The sequence below is a fragment of the Stomoxys calcitrans genome, chromosome 2 (assembly GCF_963082655.1).
Source record: "Stomoxys calcitrans chromosome 2, idStoCalc2.1, whole genome shotgun sequence".
In the NCBI taxonomy this organism is placed as follows: Eukaryota; Metazoa; Arthropoda; class Insecta; order Diptera; family Muscidae; genus Stomoxys; species Stomoxys calcitrans.
Window position 1 is genome coordinate 136,628,281 of NC_081553.1, and position 14,049 is coordinate 136,642,329.

Consider the following 14,049-nt stretch of genomic DNA (forward strand, 5'->3'; position numbering starts at 1 on the left):
TATGTACTTTAGTATTTAACTTTTATTAAAACTTGAGTTGGCGCGCTCATTTACTCGAAGTAATTATAGGGTGTGTTTGTACAATACATTTTTTGAGGTCTGGTTGTTGCAGCAGTGCGTTGAGTTCTATCATTCGTTTGCTTGATTCTGTTGAGTATCCAGATCCAGGAAGGTCTGATTGTTGTTGTAGCAGTGTGTTGTACACTGAGGCGCCAGCCCTTGCCGATGATAGACTACATCTGACCAATCCGGTAGGTACAACCGGCTGCCATTGGATTGATCTGATCTAGGAAGGTCAGGTTTTTGTAGCAGTGAGGCGGCAGCCTTGCCGATGAAGGACTCCACCGTGTCAATCCGGTACGTACAACTGGCTGCCATAGGATTGAGGAAGGTAGGTCTGGTGATAGGGATTTGTGTTATTTTAGTGACATCCAGCACAACGAACTTGTAGGTAAGTATCCAGTGCAGGCTTCAAAAGTACATCCAAAAAGGAAGATACATAATAGCAGAAATTTTTGTGCTTTCAAAATTTGTCAGCAAATGTCAAGCTTTATAGACGTCGGCAAGACGTATTTATTATTAAATACGCCTTGGGTGTCGGTAATAACAAAATTTTATATTTCTTCAAAGCAAGCAGCTCTGCCGAAAATATAATAAAATAATCAAATTTACAGCAAAAAGAAAAGGAATAAAAAAAGAAATATACACATATTAGAAGATAAGACTGCTGAAACCCTATATACGTGATTTACGCATTAGTTTCCTTCACGGGAAAGGAACTGCATATTTAGAAACTGCAGAGACGCAAACTGCACGCCATTGAGAACAGAATTCTGCTTGCGGCATGTTCTTAGAAATTCTCATTTATCCACATTCACAAACGCCACCAACCAGTCTATGAGCGAAGTTCAAATTCTTTATCTAAAGTGTGATTTTTTAGCCATTCAACCTTATTCCCGTTGTCGAAGGCGAAAATCGACAGTAGTCGTAGTCGAAGGCGAATTTCACATTTCGTTGTATTCTGTAACTTATTCGCTTTCGACAGTTTTATAGTAGAAAAATATTGTGGTAAATAAAAAAATAATATAAAAGTAGGTTCCATACTCTTTCGACAAACAGGCGTAATGTAGTTTGTAATGCAATTCACTTATATATCGATCTTTTTGTCAAATTTGACAGTCGAATTCGACTTATGTGATACCAAAAATGTATACGAATTTTCGTCTTGGACAACCATAATACCGTTCTGTAAAAATTTCGACATTCGATCACGCCATCGCCAACCGAAATAAGGAGATTTTCTTTTCGGCAACACTGGTTTCAACAGCTCACGCACGTTTCGTCTTTTGTTTCACTGTCACACATCTTCAGTTTGGTCTATAATTTAGCCATGAATCGTCTTACAAACGCTTGCAAATTATTGAATTTTATTATCAAAATGCGTGTTCTGTTAAGAAATTTCATCGCGCACTTCTTCTTCTTCAGCGACGAAGAGCATTTTTGGCTCAATGGATTCGTATATAAGCAGAATTGTCAATTTTGGAGTGAAGATTGGCCAGAAGCATTGCAAGATATACCAATGCATCCAGAAAAAGACACAGGTTGCGGTTTATAGCCTGGTGGCATCATTGGACCGTACTTCTTAAAAGATGACGCGAATCGTTAAGTAACTGTGAATGGTGAGCGCTACCGTGGGGTGATATTCAGCTTTATTTTGCCCAAAATGCAAGAACTTGACTTGCGTGACATATAGTTTCAACGAGACGGTGCCACATGCCGCACAGCACGTGTAACAATGGACTTATTGAGAGGCGAGTTCGGTGAACATTTTATTTCACGTTCGGGACCGGTCAATGGCCGCCTAGATTTTGCGGTTTAACACCTTTAGACTATTTTTTGTGGGGCTATTTTAAAGCTCATGTCTATACAGACAAGCTCGCTTTAATTGACGCATTGGAAGACAACATTGAAGCATCTATTCATGTGACACCGGCCGAAATGTTGAAAAGAGTATGTCAAAATTGGACTAATCAGATAGACCATTTGAGGCGCCGTTACGGTCAACATTTACATGAAATAATCTCTTAAAGCATTAAATTATATGGACCGTACTATCGATTTAAAAGGTTTCATGAATTGTTTTGATTTTGTTTTTTTCGAAAAATTTTCCAATTGGCCTTAAAAATCACCCTTAATATATAATTTATCTATGTGTACATCTGTCTCCAGGATTGCCAAGTTATGTTTTTCACAACTCTGACATAGATGAATTATGTATAGATAAACAGCCGTATTCATGAACATTAGGTCTCTTCGCTTGCTTTTCCAGTAAAAATGTGCAGGAGAGTAAAAACAGCCTTTACTCTCTTTTGCTATTTATTTGAAACAGCTGAACAGCTGAACTTCATAAAACAGCTCATGGTTGAATTAACAAGTTCAGGATGCACGTATAAGGTGAAGTCATGCGAACAGCTGAGTAATTTTTTTTTGTTTTGATTTTCCTGTACATCTAAATGTTAAAGTCTTTTTTCTTAAATCTTAAGGGGATGTTCTATTTGATCCGATATTCGACACATTAGCAACAAAACATTAGTATAAGCATGAAAATACAAATATAAAACACACACATATAAAGAAAGTTGTAAAACAATGTTTATTTCAAAATCATTTTGATATTTTAATTCACGGCGTTTGTCACTCATGGTAGTTCCATTGGGGGTCGATTTTTGTTGTTGTACTATTGACAATACTTCTTAATTGTATCATGTAACAAGGTTGGCTCACTTGCCCAGCTGATGGAACTGACCAACTTTAGAGTTGTTTCGAAATCCCACTAGAACGTCAGATGTTTTATTTGGATTTTAAAATTTTTCACATTTTGTTCTTTTTTTCACATTTAAATTTTTTTAATTTATCATTTACACATTTTTAATCACAAATTTTTTGTTCTTGTGGTTGCTACACGTGATAATGCAAATAAAAACTAGAATTTCAACTAGGAAGTGTCCAGAAATATATTCAGGGTTATATAGTTTATTTCGTTGTTGTTGGGCAAGTGAGCCAACCCTGTTAATTCAACTATGAAATAGCTGAACTTCATAAAACTGCTTTAAGTGTTGCAAATTTCTGCCGGAGAAAAACTCCAGCAGAAATTTGCAAGCTCTCAATCACCAAACTCTCAAAATTGTGCTCGCTCTCACGGGAACGACTTCCATTAACAATTTGCACAACTTTTTGAGTACAAAAATTATCATACTTATTTGTTTAACAATTATTAAAAAAAAATTAAATTTACTAAGAACATATGCATTTGTTCTTGTCACAAGCAATTGGAGTATAAAAAGCATTCAGTTTTAAACACGCAAACATTATTTTTTTATAAAACCGTGCAGCGTTATATTAAGTTAGCATCACTAAAAGTAAACCCGGCTATATTATTACAAAATCACAAAATCTGCACGAATAGCCATCGGAACATCTTAAATTGCAATGATCAACGTAACTTTAGAACAATTTATATTGACTTATTTAACGCCTTTAACTAATTAAATTAATTTTTAATTAAATTTTAACTAATTAAATGAATTTTTAATTATTGCAATAGATTTGCAAACAGCTGATCCACACCGTACAAACAAAATGGGAGGCACCGATTAAAAAATGTTTATTTTTGCTTTTGACTATTTGATCGTATCGTAGACACTAAAAGCATTTTTTTTTGTTTAATTAAATTAATTAAATTAAAAAAAAAATGTTAATTAAATTAAAAAAAAAATTAAAGCATTTTTGTTAATTAATAAAATAGTATAAAATATATTTATCTCCATGTCGTTAGGAGATCATTTTTCAGAGTCTCGTAATAATTCTCTTTTTTACCGAAATATTTTACAAGATAGTATTATTATTTTGCGAGTGTATGTATGTTGAAGAAGGTCAGAGCCTACAATAATTAATGCTCCCTGAACCAATCTTTTGTAAAACCTGAATGGGCTAATAAAGGTTTGTTGAGAATGCCTATTAATCGTTTATAAAGCCTCCATTATTTTTGTGTGAATACGGCCGAAAGAATAACGCCGCAAGCAGTTTACGTCGTTTGAATTTTCTAAATGTGCATTATTTTATTTCGCGTGAAGAAAGCTATGGCGTAATGCACGTACATATATAGGGTTTCGGCAGTCGTAGCTTCCAATATGTGTATCTTTATTTCTTTTCTTTTTGCTGTAAATTTGATTATTTTAGTTATTTCGGCAAAGCTGTTTGCTTTTAAGAAAAACGAGTAAAAGCGTGCTAAGTTCGGCCGGGCCGAATCTTATATACCCTCCACCATGGATCGCATTTGTCGAGTTCTTTTCCGGGCATCTCTTCTTTGGGAAAAAAGGATATAAGAAAAGATTTCCTCTGGCATTAGAGTGATATCAAGATATGGTCTGGTTTGGACCACAATTAAATTATATGTTGGAGGCCTGTGTAAAATGTCAGCCAATTCGAATAAGAATTGCGCCCTTTGGGGGCTCAAGAAGTAAAATAGTGAGATCGATTTATATCGGAGCTATATCGGGCTATAGACCGATTCAGACCATAATAAACACGTATGTTGATGGTCATGAGAGAATCCGTCGTACAAAATTTCAGGCAAATCGGATAATAATTGCGACCTCTAGAGGCTCAAGAAGTCAAGATCCCAGATCGGTTTATATGACGGCTATATCAGGTTATGTACCGATTTGAACCATACTTGGCACAGTTGTTGGATATCATGACAAAACACGTCGTGCGAAATGTTGATGGTCATGAGAGAATCCGTCGTACAAAATTTCAGGCAAATCGGATAATAATTGCGACCTCTAGAGGCTCAAGAAGTCAAGATCCCAGATCGGTTTATATGACAGCTATATCAGGTTATGTACCGATTTGAGCCATACTTGGCACAGTTGTTGGATATCATGACAAAACACGTCGTGCGAAATTTGATTCCAATCGGATAAGAATTGCGCACTCTAGAGGCTCTAGAAGTCAAGACCCAAGATCGGTTTATATGGCAGCTATATCAGGTTATGGGCCGATATGAATTATACTTGGCACAGTTGTTGGATATCATGACAAAACACGTCGTGCAAAATTTCATTCCAATCGGATAAGAATTGCGCACTCTAGAGGCTGAAGAAGTCAAGACCCAAAATCGGTTTATATGGCAGCTATATCAAAACATGGACCGATATGGCCCATTTACAATACCAACCGACCTACATTAATAAGAAGTATTTGTGCATTTCAAGCGGCTAGCTTTACTCCTTCGGAAGTTAGCGTGCTTTCGACAGACAGACGGACGGACGGACATGGCTAGATCGACATAAAATGTCACGACGATCAAGAATATATATATTGTATGGGGTCTCAGACGAATATTTCGAGTAGTTACAAAATTAGTATACCCCCCATTTTATGGTGGAGGGTATAAAAAAATAATTACGTTTGGTTGTTAGGTTGAAAAGAGGGCGCATATATTAATCCACCCCATGCAACTATGGACATACACCTAAGCCAGTTGTGCGCTCTACAAACTAAAAAGTAACCTCGAAAAAGAAAATTTTAAGTTAGGAATTCTATGCTACTTACAAAATCTTTAATTGTTTTCCATACCACTCCCCTCCTGGTTGTTATTGCCCTTATGGTAATTTTTCTGTCCGTAAAGATGTTCACACTCGACGTCGACACCGGTGTCCGTTAGCTGCAAAAGCCGGGCAATGTCATAGGAAAAGCTCAAACGTCTCATCATCTTCTCCACATGCCGAACACATGCTATTACTTACCGTACCGATTTTGCATAAATTAGCTCGTACTTATGACACCAAAAGCTTTACTGACCTCCTTCCTTCCTTTCAGTAATAGGCTCGTCCTCTCACGATCTTGATCACCGCATAGGATTTTCGCCGTTCTACCGACTCTTTGCTGCTCCACAGTGTTTGTCGCCCACGCCATTAAATCGGTCTGCGTCGACCCGAAAAGCTTCGGGTTAACCAAGACTATAGACAGCGGTTCTCTGGTCTTCACTGCCAAATCTGTTGCCCTTTCATTCCTCCTTATTCCGTTATGGCCCGGCGTTAATATCCTTCTTACACTGCAAGAGTGTGACCTTACCCTCCTGGTTGTTATTGCCCTTATGGTAATTTTTCTGTCCGTAAAGATGTTCACACTCGACGTCGACGCCGGTGTCCGTTAGCTGCAAAAGCCGGACAATGACATAGGAAAAGCTCAAACGTCTCATCATCTTCCTCACATGCCGAACACATGCTATTACTTACCGTACCCATTTTGCATAAATTAGCTCGTAGTTATGACACCAAAAGCTATACTGACCTCCTTCCTTCCTTTCAGTAATAGGCTCGTCCTCTCACGATTTTGATCACCGCATAGGATTTTCGGCGTCCTACCGACTGTTTGCTGCTCCACAGTGTTTGTCGCCCACGCCATTAACTCGGTCTGCGTCGACCCGAAATGGTTCGGTTTAACCAAGACTATAGACAGCAGTTCTCTGGTCTTCACTGCCAAATCGGTTGCCCTTTCATTTCTCCTTATTCCGTTATGGCCCGGCGTTAATCTCCTTCTTACACTGCAAGACTATTCATGACCTTATCCTCCTGGTTGTTATTGCCCTTTTGGTAATTTTTCTGTCATCTGTAAAGATGTTCACACTCGACGTCCTCGCGTTAGCACGTCACCACCTCACGCATTCCGTGATCGCCCGGAAGTCCGCCTGCAGGACTGTATTATGGTCAGGCAGTCTAAAACAGCCCTGTGTACTCAATGTAGACCCCACGCCCACTCTGTCCCTTAAGTCTCGTGGCCGCAGTTGCTGCCAGACACTTAATCTGTATGTCAATGGGTCGGATATCTAGAATAGTCTACAGTGCCCTAGTGGGCGTGGTCCTCATCGCTCCGCATATGCCAAGTCAATAGGTTCTCTGAACTTGTTGTATGGTCCTTATGTTGCACTTTTTCTCCATCGGAGTCCACCAAACTACTGAAGCGTAAGTACTGGTCTAATCACGCTTCTGAAAACCGGTGGACTATCCTCGGATTCAGAACCCATTTCCAGCCTACAGCCCGTCTACATAGATAACGAAATCGTTCTATTGAGGAAACGTGGGCCGTCAAATTGGCCCACCTTCGACTTCCTCGTGAACAGGCAGTCTTCTCTGGGTTAACATTGAGACCCTTAGGTTTAGCTCAGTCGTAGGCCATCTGCAAGACCCTTCCGCTCTCTCTGTATAGCTGGTTCGGTTCCTTAGCCGTATAATACCATCTTCTACATAGCAGACGGGTTCAAATAAAACGGGCAATAACATCCCCCCTGCTTCGTGCCCTGTGGCACTTTCTCCCTTATATTTATGTCATAGGACCCGCAATTTATCCACTTGTTCCTTAGCATATGGTTTATCCAGTCTCTAAGGACCCGGTGCACCCGGTACTGGTCTAAGGATTAGATCAATGTGTCGGACGGCACATTATTAAACGCCCCTCGATGTCAATGCAAACCGTCAGTGTCAGAATCCATTGATGCCAAGAAGTGCATCAATGGATTCTTCTAATTTATGCACAATCTTGTGCAGGGAAATCTCCACCGACCTTCCCTTGGCATAGACATGCTGTTTGTATTTAAACAGTTCACTGGATGTCGTACTCTTCATCATGGTATCTCCATGGTTTTGAGTAGAAAGGATGTAAGGCTTATAGGCGTGTAGACATTAAGTGTCGCATAACTTGCCTTGCCGGGCTTGGGTATAAACACCACCCTTGCTTCCTGCCAGTCTTTAGGAGTATTTTCAAGTCCTTGCCACGCTGTGAAAATATTGGCTAGATGAGGCGCCCGATAGTCGGCCTCCTTTTGTAGTAACGCTGGAAATATTCCATTAGGTCCGGGTGACTTAAATGGTTTGAAGCTCCTCAAGGCTTCCTTAACCATATTTTCCGTTATGATAAGCCTTCGATCCAAGATTCCGTTGTCTCCGTGAGTCTCGTCGTATCCTGTGGAAAATGCTCTCACTACCATGTCGTCTTCTAACGTTTTAGTTTGGACATGGGTTTTTGGGGTTTTCATCTTGGCGGCGTCATTAACGCTATCGACAGAATAACTTCCAGAAGGCACGTTTTGCCGCTCTGGTAATCTTACTGTACTCCTTGAGCCGTGTGTAATACACATCCCAATATACGTCCACTTTTTTACGACGTGCTGTTAAAAAGTCTGCGAAAATGTGGCGAATCTCACCGGTCATCCAGGGTATTCTGGGGCTGATTTCCTTTCCCGAAAAGGACAACTATCTTCGGAAGACTCCACTATTGCATTCGTAATCCTGTTGACATTGTCGTCAATGTCTTCTATGCTTGGACAATCTTAATTATCTTGCCCAAGCCTTCTTCAGAGTAGTCTTCGGAATTTTGACCAATTGGTTTTCAACTTATTACGGAAACTTATCGGAATCGGCGCTGGCCGAGCTTTCTAAACCTGATGTAGCGATAGTTTGAGAAGAAATGAAATGAAACAATTACCGTCACCTATAAGCTTGACATTTGCTGCCAAATTTTGAGAGCAAAAAATTTCTCTGTTATTGGCTCGATTCTTTAATGTTTGAAGATGATTTCATGCAAATATTGGCCGTTACTGCACCTCAAATGGTCCATCCGCTTAGTCCAATTTTGGCATACTCTTTCCAACATTTCGGACGGTATTTCACGAATAAATGCTTCAATGTTGTTACCTTACGATTCGCATCATCTTTGAAGAAGTACGGTTCAATGATGCCACTAGCCCATAAACCGCACTAAACTGTGACTTTTTGGATGCATTGGTACCTCTTGCAATGGCTCTGGCTGATCTTCACTCCAAGCGTCGTTCGTTTGTAAGACGATTCATGGTTAAATTATAGATCAAACTGAAGATGTTTGACAGTGAAACAAAACATGAAACGTACGTGAGCTGTTTTAAACAGTGTTGCCAAAAAGATTGTAGCTAAAAAATCACCCTTTATAAGCTTAGTGCTATACTCTCATATACTTTTTATATGAGCCCCATATTATCATAGTCGGTAAATAAGTCCTTTTTCATTTAAGCCCTTTATTGCCATGATTGGTCTATATATCCACTCTGGTTTGCCGGGGGAGGTCAATTTCTTCAGGTGCAATGGGAAGCGGTCGTTCTCCAAGGACTACATTCACCCGGTAGTCATTTACCGCATCTGCTACCGTGTCTGCATGAATGTTGTCTAGACCTGCTTGATATGCCGCTTGATCTAGAGGTTATCTCTTGTAGCGTTGAACCTCACGCTCTAGATCATGTAGATCTACCTTAAGGCTTCTGGGCGGTGGAAAAGGCTTCTGCGATAACAGCCCAAAAGGTATTGTTTAGACAGCATGTAGTTATGTCTTCGTACTGGTAGGATCTTTGTCTCCACATGAGAACTGAGGAGACAGCCCGTCGCAGTTCGGTATTCTGTTGACGAGACCACACTGGCGCTGCATAACTTACAACAGACCAGCCTATTGCTTTGTACGTGATCAACAAGGTTTCTTTGTCTGCACCCCATGTGCTGCCAACAAGTGACTTGAGGACCTTGTTTCTACTTTTGACTTTATCGCAAATTGCTGTGGCATGTGGGGAGAATGTGTAAGAGCTGTCAAACGTGACGCGAAGTATTTTGGGACACTTGATGGTCGGAATCATTTCTCAATCGACCATCACAGTCAGCTCAGTACTCACCTCACTCGTATTTGTAGCGAACAATGTGGCTGAAGATTTGGTGGCGGATATATTCAGATTTCTTGCAGCGAAATATGAGGCAAGTTCGTTGAAGTGGACATTCAACCTATCGCAGATGTCAACAATGGGTGGGGGGCTGATGCCATGATCGTACAATCTTCCGCACATGATATGATCTCTATGCCGTCTGGATTGGGTGGGGGCGGGCGACTTCCTAGGTACTTGAACCCAATTTTTAATATATATATATATATATATATATATATATATATATATATATATATATATATATATATATATATATATATATATATATAATATTATATATATATATATATATATATATATATATATATATATATATATATATATATATATAATAAAGTAAATGCATTTTTAATAAAACTTAGAATGAACCTTAATCAAATATACTTTTTTTACACTTTTTTCTAAAGCAAGCTAAAAGTAACAGCTGATAACTGACAGAAGAACGAATGAAATTACAGAGTCACAAGCTGTGAAAAAATTTGTCAACGCCGACTATATGAAAAATCCGCAATTACTTTTTGGACAACCCAATATATATTTCTTCATTAAACATAACGGCGTAGAACACTAATCTATTATATATTATAGATTTGTGCATTTGTTTGCAACGCTAAGAAGGAGAAGAGCTAGACCCATTGATAAGTATACCGATCGACTCAGAATCACTCTCTGATTCGATTTAGCCATGTCCGTCTGTGAGTCCATGTATTCTTGTAATCAAAGTGCAGGTCGTATTTGTTGTCCGATTGTCACGAAATTTTGCATAAGTCACTTTTTTAGCCCAAGGACAAACGCTATTGATTTTGAAAAAAAATGGGTTCAGATTTAGATATAGCTCCCATATATATCTTTCATCCTATATGGCTTTTCAGGGCTGTAGAATCCACAATTTTCGTCCGATCTTTACAAAATTGGCATTGGGTATTTTATTAGAGGTTTACATATGTGTGCAAAATTTCATAAAAATCGGTCCTGATTTAGATATAGCTCCCATATATACTGTACAGACTGTTTTGTGACTGATCTTAATATATTTGGAAAATTTCATCAAAATCGGTTCAGATTTAGATATAGCTCCCATATATATCTTTAATAAGATTTGGGTTTTTAAGGCTGTAGAAGCCAAAATTTTGGTCCGATCTTTACAAAATTTTGCATTAGGTGCTTTATTTGACGTCTTCATATGTGTGCAAAATTTCATAAAAATCGGTTTAGATGTAGATATAGCTCCCATATATATCGTATATCCGATATAGCCCTTTAAGGCTGTAGAATCCACAATTTTCGTCCGATTTTGCATGAGACGTTTAAATTGACGTTCCAATACGTGCGCAAAATTTCATTAAAAACGGTCCTAATTTAGATATAGCTCCAATGTGTATATTTCATCTGATATGGACTTTTGAGGCAGTAAAATCCAAAATTTTGGTCACATCTCTACATTATAGGGTGTAAATGTTCCATTCTATTCTATTTCAATTATGTGTCTATTGTTCTATTTGTTCTATTTCACATATGTGTCATTAAAATTAGCACAGGTTTCGTTACAACTCCCATATACCCTTTTATCCGATATGGCCTTTTAAAGATGTGAAAATCCAAATCTTTTGTCCTATGGTAGGAAAATCTTACAAGGTTCTAAATTGCTATTTCAATTGGTATCCAAATTAAAGTCTGACTAGATTTCGAGATAAGTTCTACATATAAAAAGTACTACATACACTAGGTGTTGTAGGGTATTATATAGTCGGCACCGCCCGAATTTTGCATTTCCTTACTGGTTTTTCATTCGATTCGTTCGCCAATTCTTTGAAAACAGCTGTTTTTATTAAATTGGCGAACGTATCGAGTGACAAAAGAAAAAATGTTAGTGTTCTACGCTGTTCTACGTTGTTTAATTGAATAAGATAAAATTTTCAATCACATTTTACACGTAATTTCTTTTAAGATCCAATTAATAAATGATTGAATCAATTAATTTCTTAATTGAAAATAACAAATATTTCAATCACTATCGTAATTGAAAATAAGTTCAGATTCAATTAAACAAATAATTGAATCAATTCATTTTTTAATTGAAAATGACAAAAATTTCAATCACGATCGAAATTGAAAAAATTTCAGATACGACTAAAAAATTATTAAATTAACTAATTATACCCTGCACTACCACTGTGGTACAAGGTTTTATAGATTTGTGCATTTATTTGCTACGCCAAGAAGGGGAAGGGCTATACCCATCATCGATAAGTATACGGATCGGTATAGAATCACTTCTTGATTCGATTTAGCATTTGTTGTCTGATTTTCACAAAATTTTGCATAAGTGTCTTTTTTTGTCCAAGGACGAAAGCTATTAATTTTTTCATCCGAGGTGTAGAAGCCACAATTTTGGTCCGAACCTTACAAAATTTGACACGAAGTGTTTTTTTAACGATCCAAAATGTTTGCAAAATTTTATTGAAATCGGTTGAGACTTAGATATAACTTCCATATATATCTTTCATCCGATATGCCCTTTCAAACTGTAGGAGCCACAATTTTGGTGAACCCATTTAGATTAAAATTTGCCAAAATGGGAGCAAAATTTAATCTAAATCGGTTCAGTTTTAGATATAGCTCCCATATATAACTTTCGTCCCATTTGACCTATTAAGGCTGTAGAAGGCACAATTTTTGTCCGATCTTGGTACGAAGTGCTTTTTGTGACGTCCCAATATGTGTGCAACATTTCATCATAATGGGATCAGATTTATATATAGCTCCCATATATATTTATCATCCGATATGGCCTTTTAAGGCTGTAGAAGGCACAATTTTGGTCCGATCTTTACAAAATTTGGCATGTGCCGTTTCATTCAACGTCCTCATATGTGTGCAAAGTTTCATAAAACTCGGTCTAGATTTAGATATATTGGGTTGCCCAAAAAGAAATTGCGGATTTTTCATATAGTCGGCGTTGACAAATTTTTTCACAGCTTGTGACTCTGTAATTGCATTCTTTCTTCTGTCATTTATCAGCTATTACTTTTAGCGTGCTTTAGAAAAAAAGTATATTTGATTAAAGTTCATTCTAAGTTTTATTAAAAATGCATTTACTTTCTTTTAAAAAATCCGCAATTACTTTTTGGGCAACCCGAAGCTCCCATATATATTTTTTATCCGATATGGCCTTCTAAGGCTGTAGCAGCCACAACTTTGGTTCGATCTCTACAAAATTTTTCATGAGATGGTTTAATTGACATCGTAATACGTGTGCAAAATTTCATCTAAATCGATTTAGATAAAACTCCCATATATATCTTTAATGCGTTTCGATTTTTAAGGCTGTAAAGGCCTCACTTTTCGTACCATCGTAAGAAAATCGTATAAGGTTCTATTCGATATTTCAATAGGTATGCAAATATAATGCCTGGCTAAATTTGGATATAAGTGCTATCTATTAAAAGTATTACGTATACTCGCTGGTGTAGGTTGTTATATAGTCGGCTCCGCCCGTCGTTTGCCTTTCCTTACTAGTTTTTTTAATTGAAAATTGCCCAAATTTCAATCACGATCGTAATTGAAAAATAAATACGGATTCAATTAAAAAAAGAAAACATTTTTATTTTCAATTAAATTTTGAAAATTGAAAAAATTTTTCTGATGTTTTCTACTGTGTAGTGAATTTCAAAATCTGTATCTATGTGTAATTTATCTATGACAACGCAATAGAACTAACGTTGACATCCACAATCGAACCCTTAAATTTTTTGTCACTTGTGGAAAAAACACAGGGCATTTGACGTCTACCTTAATTAATTGTTATAATTTGGCACAATCTCTCAAAGTTTTGCATGAGCACAATAGGCTTTGGTATTGCAAAAGATTGAATAAATAAATAAATAGGTGTGTTCGCGTTCTATTCCATAAACATTTGCAGAAGAGTTTTAACAATCTATACTCTTTCGGTATAGTCCGAAAATATAAATAATGGTACACCCTGCTAACAATTAATACACAATTTCGGGCAAATGAATTTAGTACTTGGGTTAGCTCATCATATGACGTCACTTTTTGTATCCACATGTCTTTCCTTACGTATGTGGGATACGAAAAGATCACCCACTAATAAATATAAAAGGTTTTTGTCTCATGTCTAGAACTTTTTTGTACACATTAGCCATTTTCCAAAATTTTTTTGAAGCCTTCTAAATCTTTTGTGCCTCTTTAATGTTCGTGCATAAAGATCCCATGCCTGGTTGTCC

General features: G+C 37.5%; 1 protein-coding gene across 2 annotated transcripts; it reads right to left on the reverse strand.

Annotated features, from left to right (window-relative positions):
* Positions 1 to 4: 4 nt before the first annotated feature.
* On the reverse strand, positions 5 to 6,435 carry LOC131995081 (uncharacterized). Of its 2 annotated transcripts, XR_009397131.1 has the most exons (4): positions 6,303 to 6,435; positions 5,811 to 6,220; positions 5,617 to 5,728; positions 5 to 469 (listed from the first exon to the last, which is right to left on the reverse strand). XR_009397131.1 is itself a non-coding variant. In XM_059362875.1 (2 exons), exons 1-2 carry the CDS (start codon positions 5,530 to 5,532, stop codon positions 130 to 132), a joined length of 402 nt encoding a protein of 133 aa, XP_059218858.1. In that variant the 5' UTR covers positions 5,533 to 5,591; the 3' UTR covers positions 5 to 129. The 2 variants fall into 2 exon arrangements, 1 of the variants encoding a protein (XP_059218858.1); XM_059362875.1 differs by lacking the exons at positions 5,617 to 5,728; positions 5,811 to 6,220; positions 6,303 to 6,435 and adding an exon at positions 5,471 to 5,591.
* Between the last annotated feature and the right edge of the window lie 7,614 nt (positions 6,436 to 14,049).

What these genes read in the sequence shown, in the direction of transcription:
- LOC131995081 (XM_059362875.1), bottom strand. Translation starts at nt 5,532, where the DNA reads ATGTCCATAGTTGCATGGGGTGGATTAATATATGCGCCCTCTTTTCAA. An exon ending in TTTCAACCTAACAACCAAAC is followed by an intron (nt 470 to 5,470) that starts GTAATTATTTTT and finishes GTACTTTTGAAG; the next exon opens with CCTGCACTGGATACTTACCT.